The sequence below is a fragment of the Perna viridis genome, chromosome 11 (assembly GCF_037379345.1).
Source record: "Perna viridis isolate PV_CMFRI_1.1 ecotype Kerala chromosome 11, ASM3737934v1, whole genome shotgun sequence".
Taxonomy (NCBI): domain Eukaryota; kingdom Metazoa; phylum Mollusca; class Bivalvia; order Mytilida; family Mytilidae; genus Perna; species Perna viridis.
The window spans coordinates 6,742,334-6,762,104 of NC_142455.1; the positions used below are offsets into that span (position 1 = coordinate 6,742,334).

General features: G+C 31.5%; 1 protein-coding gene across 2 annotated transcripts in view; it reads left to right on the plus strand.

The window, feature by feature from the left end:
- LOC148602764 (ferric reductase 1-like) overlaps positions 1-19,771 on the plus strand; it is a 31,447-nt gene that overhangs the window by 7,492 nt on the left and 4,184 nt on the right. For both annotated transcript variants that reach the window (XM_088551961.1, XM_088551962.1), the window contains exons 2-7: positions 6,369-6,561; positions 8,426-8,487; positions 9,034-9,102; positions 16,883-16,919; positions 17,361-17,505; positions 19,368-19,611. In XM_088551961.1, the coding sequence (XP_088408087.1) occupies positions 6,369-6,561; positions 8,426-8,487; positions 9,034-9,102; positions 16,883-16,919; positions 17,361-17,505; positions 19,368-19,611 (750 nt within the window). The remainder of the gene's footprint in view (positions 1-6,368; positions 6,562-8,425; positions 8,488-9,033; positions 9,103-16,882; positions 16,920-17,360; positions 17,506-19,367; positions 19,612-19,771) is intronic.

Consider the following 19,771-nt stretch of genomic DNA (forward strand, 5'->3'; position numbering starts at 1 on the left):
ACCATGTAAATTACTGTATCAGCTACTGTAGTACGTGCTACAAACATTTTAAAAAGTCATGGTTTTTAATCTTTGGACAAAGTTAAAAACAACTCTAGGGCTATTTACACATCATGATCGTGAACCGTGAACTTTCGATGCTTGTTATTCGAATTTTTTTTTTCACATTAACTAATGATTAATGTCATTTATTGTAATTAAAAGTAATTGAATTTTGTTTTAATTATATAACAACAATGCAGTAGGTGTTTCACGTAACCGAAATCATGATTATCACGCGACCGAAATAAAGATTATCATGTTGCCCCGAAATGTTGTCACCAGGAAATGTGTTCGAGTATTACTTAATAAAAGGCTGGATTGAAATTTTAAGTAGCAGTCTTATTACAAATCAGACAGTAGGTGATTCATGCATGTCAAAAACCCACCACATTCAGTTTTATTTCTTGTTCACAAACAGTAACTGATCGAATGACCAGTCTTTATTTTTTCATTTGGTTGTTTTGCGTTTGAGATAAAAATTATATAGATATTTATTAAATTGATTGTACACGAAATTTGCATTTTGCAAGAGTAATTGTTCTTGATTTCGCTTGGTTTGATTGTTTTAGCGGGTGATAAATGTATGGTTTTCTGAAATGTGCAGATCTAAATGCAGATTTTTGTGATGTGAAAGTAAAGCATATGTAGAATAAAAATACATCGTTTGTTTGGTAACTTTTTTTTGACCATTTTTCTTTTTCATTGGCAGTATCTAAAAGTTATTTTGACTGGTTCTTAATTCATTCTTGTCATGTTAATTGTCATGTCAATTAGTAATACTTGTATGAATATATATTTTAAACTACCATTCAAATTCATGGTTTTGTTTTCAGAGCAGAATTGTATCAAAAGTTTCTGCAACGTCGCACAAATATACGTCTCGAACAACTTGCGAATTCTAAAGGATAAAAGATTATATTATTCCAGATAGTCGCGTCTGTGGAAAATATATGGCTCCATATTGTCTAGGAAATTACAAAGAAAAGTATAAAAGAGCAGTTGTCATTGTTTTATGACAATAAAGTTGATACGTCTCAGCTTAGGATCCTACATTAACGATCCTGGTATAAATTGCTTGCTGTAAGATTAGTTCTGCAATGTATTATTTTGCCGCAAAACAAAATTTCAGAATTTAAAACAGAAATGACGAGTAAATATATTGACGGGCAGAAAAAATACTTACATACGAGATGAATTTGATGACTTTTTGTTTTTTTGTTTTTTTGTTTTTTGTTTTGTTTTTTGTTTTGTTTTTTTATTTTCGTTTTTTGTTTTTTGTTTGTTTTTGTTTAATTATTTTTGTTTTTGTTTCTTTTCTTTCTTTCTTTCTTTTTTTTCGGGGGTGGGGGGGAGTGGGGATTAGCACAAATGATAAGGAACGAATGCCATCAAATAGAGTCGATATTATGTTTTATTGGTTTAGATATAAGATTTTCAAAAATACATTTGTAATAGTTGTTTAGTCTTTTATATGGCTAACCGGTCCATTTTGTCTAATTGTGGCTTTTGAGACCTGTTTATTATGCCTTTCCAAAAATATGCCCTGTAACATCATAAGGTGCAGAAAACAGGTGTTAGTGTAGGAATGTCAATTTCAATAAGTAAACATAGTTCCCTGTTAACATAATACAGAAATAAACAAGAAGATGTTTTGCCATTTTAAGTTTAAAGTGAGTATTTAGAAAAAAAAGTATTATTGATAAAAATATATGGTGACCTTATTTTTAAACTGGTTAATAAATGTATTAATGTATTTTTCTTCATATTAAAATATACACAAATTATGTTATATTGCCCAAGGGAGAATGTAATTGTCCTCGTCGTTGCCTCGAACCTTAACGTCTGGCCATAATTATAGAACTTTGGACATAAAAATGTTCCATTATGAAATATATATATATATTGATATCAAAATAATAACTAGTATTGCGTTCGTGACATAAAAGAAAAATCAGTGTTTTGAATATCAGAAATATAGGATGATGTATCACCTTTTACGTTTCTCGGGCAATCGCCAAAATTGAACTAAAAATAGTCTACTTTGCTATAATTTCTTTTTTATTTGTCTGGTTATTTTCAATTTTAAACTTACATCAAAAACGTTTAGCCTTAAATTTCCCAACAAAACAATGATTTGTGGGCATTAAAGAATATATAACCATTTTCAGTGGCCGGTCAGTTGATAATGATGTATCGTAAAATGTCTTAACCTCCCTTTAGATCCCATTAATATAAAGACGGATTGCCTCCAGAACTAATCATGCGTCGATTTTGTCTGGCTTAGTTTCGCATCACCATTTCACTCAATTAAATATAATCCTATCTTAAAACTAACTTTTCATACAATGAAACTCGCTGTTTGTATATAACTTGTACAGATCAGCAGATGTAAACGATTTTAAATTAATCATCAGAATCATAAATTATAATTAATCGTTAAACTTCGAGACAGGAAGTATCGCACTGTGCATACTTAAATACTGGTAAAACTTCCTTTTTAAGAATTAAAAAAAATAAGACTTTTTAAAAGGTTGGTGTGTATTTGAAATTGCTCGTGATGTCACAGTTAGTATGATGTAACATCAACATTAATCTCTTTTTATAAATCAGCATTGCACTCTTAATTTAATAATGTCTTTCTGAATATATGTGTAATCAGCCAAAACGAGTTGTATGACATGAAAAACTAAGCAAAAGACACTTTTCTTCATATTGAAGGTTCATTCATTGCAAAAACAAATGGTTTGAGAAACTTTACAAAATTCGTGAAAATAATATATGGCACACTGTTCTATTTTGTGTTGGGTTCTTTATAATTTAAAAACTTGCCATGCAAACTCCAAAGCAGATTCCATTGTTGCAAATTCATATTTAATTATACACTACATACACTATGAAGTCAGCATCATATGTTACATTGTTAAAGATCGGTTAAAAGGAATGCTCATGACCGAATTATACGACAAACATGATGACCTCTCTTTGCATATTGTCAACTTAATGGTGCACCTGATCTAAGTTCCCATTTTTTAGTGGAGTCCGAGTTGTTCATTCATTTTTGTTTCTTTGCACATGTTATTTTTGGTTATTTCATGTGCTTTGTTGTGTGAGTATTCACGTGCACAAGCATGCATTCACACGATTATACAATCAATAGAATGCACCGTGCTACTAATTATTAACATTTAAGTCTTAGGGGACAAAACAGATGTGAAATTAAATTTGTTTATTTTTCGACATTTAAAAAAAACATATTGGCTGTGTATTATTCGCTAACATAAACTATTTAAATAGCTTTTTAGTTTAAATTTTGCATTTGTAAACACTTCAATCATTTAGCTAAACATTTGTGTCTCGTGAAATTACAGTGAAAATGAATACAGTTTTCATTATAACCTCACTTATACAAATATATAATTTTTCATTGTTTGCCGAAATTAATGCTACAAAGTCTTATGTGGCAGTCTTTAAAACGGTCAGCCAGAGGTAATTCATACATGCCAAAAGCCTTCCATTTTTTTATTTCTACTTCAGTAACGGTTACAGACCCCATACATTGTAACTAGTCTTGGTTTGTCATATGGTTCTTGCACTTAAGGTATAATCATACAAATAGTGTGCGCACTTTGCAAAAGTTACTGTTCGTGATTTAGTATCAATCGGTTGATTTTTAGTGGGGGATAAATATGTGATTTACTCCAAAGCATATCTTGATATGAGAGGGACTATCATCATGTGAAAGTATAGCCTATGCTGTCCGAAAAAGGATCGTTAGTTCGGTAAGTTTTTCTTCACCATGAATCCATGAAGCATGTGCAGTATCTGAATTTTATATAGACTTGTACTTATCATTTGGATTGCCTATGTTTTTTTTACTGTCATGGATTATCACAAAAATTATCCCATTCAAAGTCTTCGCTTTATTGACTCTTTTCCAATAAGTGATTGTTTTCATGAATAGTGTAAGTGTTATACGAACGTGCCAACTAGAGATCACTTTAAAAGAGCTTACTTCCATCGCATCCTTCATCATATGGCTTATTTAGATATCATGATAGATTAAGAGGTTATTTCATTGACAGCAATTAGGACTAGTCTAAAAGTGCCAAATGTTTTATTCTCTTTACTTAGCACATCTCCACTGCTTATATTTTACTCTAGGGTTCCTTAAGAAATAATTGCAGATTTTTGTATCAGCTACATTCATAATGACCATTGGTATTTTCAAGACAAACAAGACTTTAAGGAGGTAGACATAGGGTAAGGGACATAGCTCATGAAGTCAGTGATATGTTTGTATTATATTCAATTTCACCAAAGCCTCTCAAGCTTTTGTTTAAGCAGAATAAAATGAATTCAATTTAATTAGATGCTTATATAAGAATGATGTTCAATGCTAAATACAAACCGTGATTTTTAAGAGTTGTGTCCCTTACCCTAGGTCTACCTCCATAAAAACAATCAATGGATGATGGAAATATTAAGTGTCAATCTCTGTAAGAATCAGGCAGTGCGTGACAATAAAAAACACCATTTGAATATTCATTTGACTATTTTTACCATTAGTAGCAAGTTTTTCCATATCATTTTGGTAAATTAAGATATAATTTCCTTATAATGCAATGACAACGGACATGTCACGGACTGATCACTTTGTCAAAAACCTCATTTTTCTAACATTTTAAAAATAATAATTATTGAGCAAATCTAGTCATGCCGATCAAATTATTTTTTTTTTATAAAAGGGAAAGCATTTTTGATTGCAATTATTTTGTCGGATAGGTTGGGTCTTGCTATGCATGTTTCAGATTTTTACCGTTTTGTCTGATTCTTACAAAAACTTACACTTCAATAGCAAGTGCAATGTGCGACTAAGATATTCTGATGTGACAGAGGGAATGCGTACCGTCGATTCCTCTTGTACTTACCACTGCAGACTAGCATTTCAGAATTCTCGTGCAATTACCGATAGGACCATCTGCCACGTCCTTATTGCATTTTAAATATCAAAAGCTGTTTGGAACTTCTAGATTGTATTTCAAACCTTAAAAGTCGTTCGGGGCTTGCGAACGTATTTTAACAGGAGTGACAATCTTAAGGGAATAATTGTAAAATAAAATACGAAGTATTTCACAGCGAACGTTTGGAATATCACTGCTAAATTAAAACACGTTTACAAATCATTTTTCCGACGCAGTCCGTATATTTTCGTCTTAAAGACATTTTGACATTAAAGACGCTCTTCCATGGAAACGCAAGTCACCTGATCGCAATTCTGTTTCCTAATCGGCTAAATATTGAGAACTTAGTGGTGTTCGAAAAAACTAACCAAAATTGCATGCCAGGTGTTATATTTCTGAACGAAAGGTAGAAAATTTTAAGTAAAAGAAAGAAAAAATTACTGCGTCGGCTATCTTTCTTTAAAAAGAAATACTTGTTTAAAAATGCATACAGTTATCTGATATCTTGTTTGAAAAAAAAACGTCATTACGCTTCAATATATAAACAAAATTGCTAGTGACATTTCCATTACAATTTATTTGAACAACCCTGATCCTATGTGACGGATAAATCTCTATTTTATCTAAGTGGACGATTCTTAATTTAACAGGCTGTCAACTTTGATGTTCTCATCCGAATACTTAGCTATGTCTTCCAGGATAGGATTACATAAGACTGTTTAGAGGTTTGAAACCCAATATTTAATTTCGTTCCTAGTTTGTTCAAAATCGTTTACAAATATTTGATACAGTTTTGGTTCGTATTGGGTATATGAAACTGAAATTGAATAAATACTTTCATTGTCAATTAAAACATTTTGCCCATTATAGGATAAAGACATTTTCATTGTTTCTCTATATGTTTTGTTTTATTAAGCATTAACAAAGGTATTACTTATTAGTTGAACTTTTCGCTTGACTTGTTGTCACGGTGACATCTCCTGATATTTCCAGGCAGCATTTTCGTAATTAATCATTGCAGGGTGAAAACAATTACCGTTTATGAGCAACTCGGTGGGTGTTTCTACAAAAGCAGAGGACCCTTACCCTCCGGTGCATCTGGTCCATGATCCAAGTTTTTAGTGATGTCCGAGTTCCTCATTTTCTTTTGTTACTTTGTATGTATGATTTTAGTTACTTTATGCTCCTTGTTGTGCATGTCTGTTTCCATGGTCTTTGTCCTTGGATTTCATTCTTTTAATTACCACTATAACCTTGGTTCCCTTGATTACTCTTACTCATCAGGCATTGTATACTGCGTTTTTGAAACAACACTCCAACAATATATGTTTTCTAATTTTTACAGTAGTTTCATGCCTTTTTCAGATGTATATATCTGCTGGCCAAGACAGCTATCACATGGAACACTTATATTTAATGGAGCCGTCCTGACAACAAAGCCTAATGTTTCTAAAACAACAACATGCGAGCCACATGATAGTATAGTGATACATAATCGTCCTAACTCGCCTGTTTATACTCTTCTGAGAACCTTCGACATGACAACGGTAGAAGCAAAGTATGTGCGATTAAAAAAAATACAAAAACTGTATCATATAAAAACTAGAAAAAGTTAAATGCTCACAATATGTGTACCCCACTCCCCAATTCATGAAAGACAAAGTTCTTGTTTTTGCCATGATTTACCTAAAAAGAGTTCATTTCAAATTGCAAATAGGAGGTGTACCTCTTTCATATCTGATAAAGATTCTCAAAGATTTTATACATTTCATTCAGTTATGTAGTAGGGGAAACGTATAATAGGAGGATATCCCTCTGTGAAACGGAAGTTCGGATAGAACGTGAGCCACTATCACACTATATACCTACACATTGAAATTAGGGAGTACAATATATATTTAATTGTATAATATTTTCAACGGTCAGATTTTAGAGGGGGAAGGTTATGATCATGATAAAGTACTTTAACCCCGCCGCATTTTTTGCGCCTGTCCCAAGTAAGGAATTTCTGTCCTCTGTATGTCCTTGTTTCAATTTCACTTTCAGTTTAATATTTCTGGAGTTTATATCGACAACGCTTGACGTGTGTATAGTGTTGTTTTGGGGCTAGTTGCAGCCTGTCTGTGGTGTGAGACATTCTTTATTGAAGACCCATGGGTGGCTTGAGCTGACATTTTTTCATCCCGATGGGTTTTTGACACATTCTTTATTTTCATTCTCGTTATACATTAATCATATTTTTTTGCATAAACATATCTTTTGTTTGACAACATACAGTTTATTTTTCTACACTTGTTACAAACTTGTTCCATTGTCTTTTGTTCTTAATTTACACAAAATATTTCAATTTTTTTTCTGACAAAAACGAGAAGAAGAAAGAATTGAAAACATCATCAACAAATAAAGACTGAAGAACATAACATACAAAGCTTAATTGGAATAAGTTATTAGAAAACCACAACTCACAATGAATGTTAAGCTTCTTCTACCTTACTGTATATTAATAGTATAGCTGATGAAACGGGTTTACAAAGCTATTGCAATATAAATCAACTTTCTTTGGTTGCTAAGTAACAAATAGAAATTCCGTTCAGAAATGACGATTAAAATCTGAAATTATCTTTACACATAAAGGATAAATATTAGATAGAAGTCTACCAGAGGTTTGTCGAAAAAGAAAAGAAAAAAAAAACTTAAAATGACTTATCATCACATCTGTATTTTTCCCTTCCCATATCATAAAAAGATTATGTACAATTTATTGGTTCATCCTGTATCATAATTATTTTTATATACCTCAAGTCTGATACTGTGTAATTCACTAATATAAATAAGGGTAACAACAATATTATCGAACATTAGTCGGATCCACAATCAAGACAAGTCCAAATCAAATCTGGCAATATAGGTATTACACCACCGGAGGCGCTGGTACCACAATGATCCTGAATAGGTTTTATAGCGCGCGTAACCTCCTACTTCAATTGCAACGTGAATATACCGATGGTAATTAAATAGCATTTGCATTTTATTGCGTCATAATTGGTAAGTCAGAGGTCACATCAGTACAGAGAACACTTTAGAAAAAAGAAAACAATTATTCTTGATATCCAAGAAGAAACTGAATAACAAAGGACTGATATCGTAAAAGAATTTGGTAAGAGACTTTTTGAGATGCGTTTCGTCATACCCCTGACTTAGGAATCTGTAACGTAGATATTTATGGCGTTCAAGTAAATCAGAGTGGTTAGTACTTGCTTTTGCATAGCAAATCAATTATGAATTATATAAACCCCATATGCAGGAGAAGAAGTTATATTGCTGTACAGGTAAGAAGATTTTATAATATCAAAATTAAAGTCGGCTCTTTTATCATAAATCTTAGCGCTAAATAATCTTCTCCTGATGAGTCTTTTTTTCAGGTTTTCCCCATTTGTCCAATATGGGACAAAAAAGCCGGTGTCCCATTTGAAAAATAATACAGGTAAGAGTAAATAATGTCTTCCTTTGAATAAAATTTATATAAAAATTTTTGATTGTAAGATATGTATTCACAAATGCTTTCTCATCTATTATCAAATAAAACTTGATCTAAAATATTTCAAATTAAGAATTCGGTTGTTTAAATAATGGCTTTTAATTCTAGCACTAGTTGTATTTTCGATGACCCTAAAAGACCGATTTCCTTTACTCCAGAATGTCAGGGAAACATTCTCGTCAATACACAGGGCATTTGATGAAACTTAAAAGCTGCAGTTTAATTTTATTCATGAAAATATTAAGTAAGTAGGCCTAGGGTAAGTGACATATCTCTTCCAAATCTTTGGAAACGTTTGAATTCAGTATTTTACATCAAACCCATGTTAGTATCAAAGTAACTTTTCACATAAAAACTGAATAGGCATTGGTGAAATTGAATATGATACAAGCATATCACTGATTTCATGAGTTGTTTCACTTACCATTCGTCTACCTTCTTAAACTAAATGAAGGTGTATAAATTGGATAATATTTTTACTTTTAATTGTAGATACAATTGAGAGAATACGTCGGCAGATTATTGACCACCCATCCTACTCAAAACAATCGGCAATAACAGGTACGTAATAGGGGTTTTAAGTCTCATTCAAGTTTCAGTTTCCCTTCCGGAACTTCCTATGTAGAACTATTGAAATTCGAAGACAGATCTGCATTTTTTGTTTACTTCCGGGAAATCCAAATGCTGCATCACAATGTAAATCTTCTATTTTATGCTTTTCGTAACATTTTTATCCTGTAGAAGTAGATATTTGTCATGTTTTATTAGTATTTTACACAAAAAGGTACGATATTGAACTAAATGCTATGTTAATGACGAATCTCCATGCATTTGAATGGTAGGCTAGGACCCATTACTATGATACCACGGAGCCACATGACGAGACTTACATACCCTATATCACATTTATAATAAAATGGTCCCTTCTTAATATTCAGTTTTCGATGTAAACATTTGTATAAATGAAAAGTATTTCTGTTTTGTCTTACAGATGCAATAAAAGTCTAAAAACTTGACGTTTGATAAAAGTGAAAACGAAATTTTTTTATTTATTTTATTTATTTATTTATTTATTTATTATTATTATTATTATTATTATTATTATTTTCAATATAAAGAAGAATAAGCTTTAATTTCATATACGGCATGCAGTTCTTTATCAACAGATTGTATGATGCATTTCATCTATTATATCTAGAAATACAGTATTGCTATAGGTTTCAGTGGATTGTAACAGTCCATTCAAGTTCAGTGCTTTCAGACCACCATTAGTATATTATTTTACTATTACCGTGTATCTCAAGCATCATCAAGGCATTTATATTCACTACATTAACGGATTATGTTCGTCTGGGGTTAATTACTCTTGAATTAAATGCACTATTGTCATCACAAGAAGGCATTGAAATGCAATATAAATAAATCACTTTTAAGTGCTTCATTTTTGTATTGAACGGTCATTATTTTATAAGGTTCAAGAATAATAAAACATTATCTGTTTTATTCATTTCATTCAATCCCATTTTTATTATTGTTTTTGATAAAATTCTAAAACTTCTTTTAATACCAAATATTTCTTGGTTCAATTCAAAAAAACATTTTTTTGCATCATTCATTTGACATTAAATAAATGTTATGATGAATTCTTACTTGCATGGACTACACACATTTTAGATTTCGATTTATAGATTGAATGTGCGTGCGATTCGTATTAATGTATCTTTGCGTTACTCAATCTTGTGAGTCATGTTTTTAATAGAGATAAAGCAGCATTGATGAATATCTTTAAAAAAACAGTTTCTTTCGCTACGTCTGAATGTTCTGATCTTAATGTGAATTAAATTTGTCAACCATGGTGGTTCTCCTTTATTGGTAAATGATCCCATTGAAACCTATGTTTTAAATATTTGTTACTGTTCCAGTCATCCGTTTTATTTAAAAATGTAAATAGAATATCTTTGATATCTTATCACAATTATCACAATCGTGTATCGTTATGGTATATCCATCTGCACCATGAAAAGTGATTTATTCAACGGGTCATAGTTTTCCTTTCCTCGTTTGTCTACCCCGGACTTGACTTTTTATGAGAAACTCGGCGGGTGTTTCTAGAAAAACAGAGGACGCTTACCCTACCGGTGCACCTGGTCCATGCTCCCAGTTTTTAGTGGAGCCCGAGTTGCTCATTTGCTTTTGTTACTTTGTATGTATGATTTTAGTTGCTTTATGTTCTTTGTTGTGTATGTCTGTTTTCCATGTCTGGTCTTTGTCCCTGGATTACATTCTTTTGATTACTACTATAACTTTGGTTCCCTTGATTACTCTTTCTAATCTTCAATGCACATGCAAACAATAACACATTAATTCTAATGAGTTACTACTGTACTATAAAATGGTTCAGAAGCGCATTAAAATATTGAAACGCATTCAATAACGCTTTTATCACAAGCTTTGGAATTCATGTTGCGGCATATTTATACAGAGAGAAAAAAACGGCCATAATAAGTTTATAATATATTGCATAACACTTTTTCGACTGTATAATTCATTTACAAATGTGCAGCACTATCAATAAACAGAACTTGTTTCAGTATCTTTGTTCTGATCAATTCGTTAATGTGATGACGAGCATATTAAACCCATTTTCAGGGCTGCTTTCCAGAGTTACCATCAAATGTGGTACTTTGTCCTGTATTATTAAATATATACATTGTTGTAGATTTCATGAAACGTATGTGGCAATTACCACCTGAGGATTTATAACTGCATCATATGCAACAGACAGGAAATGATTTTCTTTATTTGTGTTTGTGCATGTGTTCTGGTCTCGGTTTCATGTAAAAAAATCTAAAATACCAAATCTCCTAAAATCACCGGTTCTTCCACAAATCTTCAATTTCAAGTCATTGAATTGTCCATGGTTAACATTTGAATAGAAGACGAACTTTAGGAAAGGCTTAATTTGGAATATTTATCCAACATGACATTGATGTCTTATCACGTAAAAACGATATTCATCTATTCTATTCATTTTTTTTTTATTTTTTAGAGGATTATTTAATTGTCATTTTTTTACTTTTATTATTTTTACTGCTGTTCTGTATGTGACTCTGTTCGTGCGGCCCTAGATTAACTCGATGATCATTCAGTAGCATTTATGATTAAGGATCTTCCTCGGAACTAACATTTATGAAATGAATTCATTGTGAAATATCTTTTATTATTACAAAATTCACATCAGCGGCCTATCAGAAGTGAAGATGAAAAAAAAAACCATAACTGTAATATTGCCTAATATCTTTTAATCCTACTGACTGATCATTCACTTCAAAAAACGATTGACATGATACTATTTGCAGTGATTTGCGGATCGTTTTAACAATAATGTAATTATTGTAGATACATGTCATCTTTCAAACAATCTCTAATAAGAACACATTTTAATTTGTATCATTTGAAACTATAAATATATTGATTATAACTATAGTGTACATGTTTCTAAACAAAACCCCTTTTGTTTTAGTGTGCACCACGTTATTGAGGTTATTTTTAGAGAGGTGAATGTTTTAATAAGAATCAAAATCCATATTAAGTAGCAGTCAGAAATCAGACAGAAGGTGATTTATGGATGCAAAAACCCACCGAATTCAGTTTTATCTCTTGTTCAGAAATAGTTACTGATCATATAAACCGTCTTGGTTTTTCATTTGGTTGTTTCTTTTTTTTAGATGAAAATTACATATATTGTGCATGAAATTTGCAAGAGTTATCATTCTTGATTTTGTTTAATTTATTTGATATTAGTAGGAGATGAAAGTGCAGATCTATATGCAGAAAGATTGTTGTTATTTAAAAATGTACCATATGTAGACCGAAAAATCGTCGTACGCTGGGTGGGTTTTTCTTTACCATGATTCATTTTACTGCTGGTGGTGTCTGATTTGATGTGGACTGATACTTTAGTTAATAAACCAGAATTTTGACTGGTTTAGACAGGCTTCCGGATTATTCAGGATCCATTTTAGGTTTGAAAGTTAAAATGTAAAATATAAGAAATCAATAATGTATTACTCTTTACCGTTTTATATTGAAATGATCGTTTTATGAGCTCCTTTTTTTGTTTGTAATCCTGCCATATGATATCACATATACACTTTGTTAAATATAATTATACGATACCCGTTATATTCAAAATGTCTTTCAAAGAATATCACCTTTGCTCATTCCAGTGTCACATACAAAGTATTTCAGTTTAACAAATTTCTAATCTACTACCAAGACATATTTCCCCTAAACATATCCAGTTCGCTCGTTCCACTGTTAGAAAACAGTATTTCAGTTTAGCAAATGTTTAAAGTATGACCAAGACAAATTGTTTGAAGATAGAAGATATGATCGACCGGTGGTGAAAATGATTGTGTGCCATTTTACAAATATAATGACGCGACTATCAGCTGCGTTTCAATGTTGTTTCTAGTGCCTTCAGCAATACTTTCTGAAACGCAATTAACAAATAACATTTTTCTTTAACGTTAAAAGTAGTTGAAGAAGATGCCCAAAGGAAAAAAGTGTAAGTGGAATGTATCGTAAACTGAAGAATGAAACGTTTTATTACCAGAAATCATTGATTGCAAAGGCAGTTCCATTATGCTCATAGGAATTCATTTTTCTTTAGCCACAATTGAATATATCATACATATTAAAGTTTTATTTAAATCAGAAGTCGTGGCCAATTAAGGACAAAATAGAGTAATTGCATTGTTATCTTACTTTCCCCAAAAAAACCTTTGATATTATCATTTTCCTTTTTCTATACACCATTCATATCCGCATTACTCTTTCCATTACATTACCAAAATTTGTTATATATGTATGATTGGTTTTTTGAAGTTGCAGTACAACCAAAAATGTTTTGTTCTTATTATCGTAAAAAACTATAGCAAATGCAGAAAAGTATTGAAACACATTAAGAAGAATTAGCTACTAATGTTGCCTGTAAGAAGTGTCTGCTTCTAATCCACGTTTGATCCCTAAGGATCATCAGTGAGTTCTAACTGAATAAACCTTTATATTCAGTATGAACTTTACGTTATGTAATACAACAGGGATTTGTGTGGTGATTTGTTTTGATAAAAATCGATTTAAATGCAGAGATGTATTGTAAATGTTAACTCAGATAGAAATACAATTAATGTGTTCTTAAATCAAATTGTGTTAACTGTTTGGAAATAGTTTCCACTTTCAATGCAATAGATTTGCTTTTTTTGTATTTATGTCATAAATATAAAATATGAATTGGTAATAAATCGAAATGAAAATTCCGATTAAAATATAAAGCATTGTTCGTTTTACTAAGTATTTTGAAAGAGATATTCGCTAATGCAGCAATCTGTTTTATCTTTATTATATAAGTGTAATCGTGTGAACCAATGTTCTAGCGGAAATCAAAAGAAAGCAATCCAGGGACAAAGACCAAAGATGGGAAACAGACAAACACTACAAAGAACATTAAGTAACTAAAATAATACATACAAAGTAACACAAGCAAATGAGCAACTCCGACTCCACTAAACAATGGGAGCAAGGACCAGGTGCACCGGTTGAGTGAGCGTCCTCAGCTTGTCTAGAAACACCCGCCGAGTTGCTCATAAAAAGTCCAGTCCGAGGTAGACGAAAAAGGAAAGTAAAACTATGACACGATGAACAAATCTGTTTTCATGGTGCAGATCGATACATCGTTACGATCCACAAGTTACCATGATGGCGATCATAAAATATCTGCAGTGATGACTTCAATCTTGTAGCAACATAGCCCCAATATACACAAGGATTACACAATTCTTTTGAATTTTGCATTTGTTATATGAATTTATTTTCTTTTGTCGAGAAGTTTCGTATCCGTTTGCCAATTTTCTTTTTACCCTTTATTTTAAACTTTGGGAATTTAAATCCACACAACTATTTTCAAATTTAAATTGTGTTTAATTAATTATTAGTTGGTTAATTAAACGAATGATAGACGCATAATTGGTTAATTGATAGAATTATTTAAGTACTTTACAGTACCGCTATTCTTTAAAAGCGGTAAATTCACAAATTAAATCATACTGGTTAAAGACGTTCCCAGCCGAACAGATTCGCTCCCATCCCTTCCTCACCAAATAAATGAAGAAAAAAGCATAGGTCGGTAGCAAATACGGAAATCTTTACCTCCATACAATTTGGATATAGTTGAGGTTCCGTGTGAGTGATTCAAAAACAAAAGTTATTGTTACGTCTTGATTCAATTTCTAACAGATGAAATAACCCATACTTTTGGATGTCTATGTGACGTATTTACTGACATTAAACACAAGGGCTGCATAAAGTCATATTAGCTAACAAAGCACGAAACAATTCGTCTAATTGAAATTCATTTGCTTCCCTTGGGTAAACTAATTGTGTCCTAACTCAATAAACTGAATCCACGTTGTAAAAGATTGTCAGATTAAATTTTACATAAATATATTAGAGGATGGATCTTAACACTGATATTGAATCTGTTATGTCGAATTTAATTGGTAGAATGTAGGATGCAATTACTGAAATTCTAGATGTATTCAAGATAAAATGTGTGAAGGTTTTGTCCATTATATCATATTGATCGATATTTAAAAGTGAAATTCGCGCTTCAACTTTGCAATAAATGTTATATGCGCTAGTAGAATACAAATTCAAAGTGATTTCACAGCTTATTTTAATTACATTTTATTGTAATGAAAGTTTAAATCATAGGTCCTCTAAAATTTGTTTCGGTAAAATGGAGAATTTGATACTGAAAAATTTGAGAAAGGTCACTGCTACACGATCAGTCGAGAGCTATTTGTTTCAATAAATTGAAATGTAGGGAAATGCTACAACGTTTAATTGAGATGGATTATAATTCCTAAATGGAAGTTATTAGGCCATTACAAAATATGGGAATGGCAAAGCGTCATTCGAAGGGGAATTCGACTCGTGACGAACGGAAACTTGGTACACAAAGAAAACTAGTGATAAAATGGAATAAAAAATGTACACAAAACGCAAAACGTTTTTGTTTCGTTTTTTTTTTTTTTTTATTTTGTTTTTGTTTTTGTTTATTTGTTTGTTTTTTTTTTTTGGTTGAATGTTTTCCTGTTTTGTCAAAGGACCATTTTTTGTGTCGTTATTTTATTTTGCTTTATATCATTACTTTATTAAGAAAAAAGGTTGTAAAAATCTGTAGTCGCATTCTTTACATGTTTAGATAATGAAATGTACAATTGGTACTATTTTTGTCTGTATATTCATCAGAACTACTGTAACGTAATTTAAGTTGGAATCCCATCTTATTCACATGTCTAAAATAGTTACACTTAATACACTCAACACTGTTTTAGCTAGAATATTTTCAAGCAATTCCAAAAATCCAATTTATTCTGTGCTGTGTTGAAACCATTGAGTCTTACTTAACCTAATAACACCACAGATGTTTCACCATCATCTCGATATTGAATTAGAAGAAGCCTGAAATAGACGTCTTCTGAGAAGGTGTCTATCTGAATCGAACCGTTAGATGTCATTAGAGTTAAACAGTTATTTTCTAGATGTATTGCTTTTTGTTTTTAAAGGTCTAAAGCAACATCACATATAAGAAATTGAATACATCTTCAATTAGTCAATTTGAGATGTTTTAGAGGAGAAATTCTAAATTACGTAAACAGAAATAATGTAACTGACATGTTAGTACATTTAATAAAGATTCTAATACTCATTAAAAATGCCATTCATTTCTGGTATGTTGAACACATTTTTCAAGGAATAACTTACCATCATCACTATAAGAACAAAATGCATAGAACAAAATTCAATCCAAAAGAGAAGTAATCGAATAAAGAAACCAAATCCAACACCGAGAAGTTCCACCATATTCTAATTGCAGTTGGGAATGGAGTTATGGAAGATGGATAATCGGGATTAGTTAGACACAAATTTATGACAAAAAAATTTGTACTTTAATCAGAAATGTGAAATATGGTATAAAATGAATATCAATGATGCTTAAATTTCCAAATATGATCATCGTTTTTGTTACATATTGTGTGACGTTTGAAATGAAAGGAAATTTGGTACAATTTGAGATGGGATATGACGAATGGGTAATGTCGGACGGAACATGACGAATGGGCATTGTGGGATGGGATATGACGAATGAATGGAGCAATGTGGGATAGGGCAAGGTAAATTGGGCAATGTGGTACGGGGCAATAGCGAATAGGGGGCGTGGGAAGTTTATCCCATAAAAGAGCTGTATAAATTTTTTTAACTTCTATTTTTGTAGATGCATCGGAGTGTGGAAATAAAAGAGGTTGTTTCAGGTACCCTTTTGTTATTAGAAATGAATTGCGTTTAACAGAACCGATATGAATAAAACAATTGGGCGATGTATATTGAAAGTTTATATATAAAAAAAGATATGATAAAATAGGAAAATAGGCATGCTAGCAAGTATTGGGGCTTTAAAACAGAAAGACAGTTCAGTGATATTAAAATCCAAACAACCTTCCGAAAGGTAAAAAGAGGAAACAGTCGATTCGCACTTATAAAGACAGGATATATTGTACAATCGTTTTTGCCTTAGATTGACAAATTCGTTCAGTAATAAAGACATACATTTGCGACGTATTGTAACAATGTCGAGTACATTTCCATAACTATATTTGCAACATTATGATTGTCTCACTGGGCATCTACATATCAGTTTTGTTACTTAAACATCTACTTTGGATATATAAATATTTTGTAAACGTGCTTTGTAGGAAAGGAAAAAGATCGTGCCAGCATCTTGAATGTGACTATTTCCTCAGTTATCGATATATGAAAGATAATGAAAATGTAGATATTGAAATCAGTGCTAAAACTAAAGGATGGGTGGCCGTAGGATTCTCATCAGACCGGACTATGGTGAGTAGCTTAGCAAATGATGTCATCTCTTCAAAGTGATACACAAAGCATAAAATATAAGGTAAAGTACAATGGATGATGTTGTCGGTTAAGAGTGTGCAACTTTTGTTTCTCCAATTAAGGAGGTAGACCTGAGGTAAGGAACATAACACTTCAAATCAGTGATATGTTTATGTATGGTATCGTATACAATTTCATGAAAATCTTTCAAGCTTTCATTTGAAAAAGAATGATATCAGTCCAGGTTACTGTGATGCTTACATGATGTTGGTATAAAATGGTGAATACAAACGTGCCAATAATTTGTAAGAGTTTTGTCCCTTACCCTAGGTCTACTACGTTAATGTGACGTTTGCAATTAAGATTTATTATACAAAAAATGTCTATTATTTGAAAAATATAAAATAACTGTCAAAATGTTTTTATTCTTTAAAAAAATCAATTTGCCTGAGATAATATGCGAAAATATCTCACGAGTATTCAAAGGGCACAAGGCTCTAAATACTGCCTAAAAATACCAACTTTGTTGTTATGATAAAAACCAATTGTTCATAACATAGTACAATTTATAAATATAAGGAAAACGGGCGTTCTCATTGTAATGATGTCAAAATGGTGCCACAAGTATACGTCACGTAACAAAAAACTGCTGGGAATGGTAAATTTTGTTGTTTTTCCCGGACATATTTACATGCAAATACTTAGTATTTTCACATATGATATACTACTGGGAGGACGTTTATAAGTTTAAATAACTGTTTTCCAATTCATTCGCGTTTTATGCAATTTAAAAATTCATTTTGCGTGAGATAATATTCGAAATACCCACGAGTAACCTATGATTCAAAGGTATAAGAACATTAGGCTATATATATTGCCTTAAATATCATCTTTATTTTTAATCATTGTAACATAAAAATTGTTCATAACAAAGTAACATATTTAAATTTAAGGAAAAAGAACGTTTTCACTGGCATTAGTTCATTGAATTCGCGTAGTAATGATGTCACGATTATACGTCATTTAACAAAACTAATGGCAATTGTAAATTTTGTTGCTTTTTTGTACATATTTACACACCAAAGAAACAACTTAATATTTTTAGATATGATAAACTAAGTGGATACATTTCCTTGCCAAAACATATGACCGGAAGGTTGCCAAAACGTAAGGAATATCTGATTTTTTTATAAACTTTTTAGCAATATTTTTGTCCTTTTAATAAAAGAATCATTTTCGCTTAATTGTTGTTCAAGTCTCCAAATTCTCAGTTAAATCTTTCGCTACTTTATGATTAATTTTCTGTTGTATCTGAGGCCAAAAATACGCTTTATCGTCCCTTCTCCTTACATACGGTTAGAATTTTACTGTGTCCTTGTTATGTCTACAAAAGAAAAAGATGGTTAAAACAGAAACACAATGTGCAAAGGAGTAAAACCTATGGTAGCTTAAATGCCTTCATCGTTTGTTAGATACATATTTATGATCAAATTTGACTTTATCTAACTTCTTTTCGAATTTTCATGCAATGAGTAAATAATGAATCCATTAATATCTAGACCTTTTTTGATAAGTAGAGCATTTTGAATGTTCTGATATGTATAAACTCCTTCTAATTGATCAATGGACTAATTACCAAATATTTGAAATATAGGTTCATTGTATATCATTATTGAAAAATGTTTTTTATGGGAAGTGATGAAATTTATGCATGAATGTATAAAGGAAAGAATTAATACGCTACCTATCAGAGCTGCTTTCATATCGGAAAGTATCATAAAATTTTGAAATTCTGAAGATTATATAGTTCTTAGTAAATAATGACATTTTAGTTCATAATTGAACCTGTTATATATTTTAAGGGCGGTGATGAAATATTTGCATGTATGTACAAAAGACAAAATACACCACCTATCAGAGCTGCATCATTTGAGAATCCTCATCCACATATGAGACCTACAGAGATAGAATACCTGACGGTGCAGTACTCAGTCAGTAAAAATGGGTACTTATTCTGTCGGTTCGAGGTGCCTGTAAAGAGGAAAGATCATACAGTAGACTTGACAAATGAATGGATTCAGTTCTATGCAATCGGTGGAATGGCAGGTAAGAAAATAAATTTCAGTCGTATAAAAAATGAGCATAGATTAGTTTTACGCTTCATAGATTCCTGCTTTCATCAAAATTTTGGTAGCGTCCAGGTGCAGATTCAAAGGCAGCGGACATAACTGAGTTCGCAGAATCCCCTCCACCGAAATTAGGGACA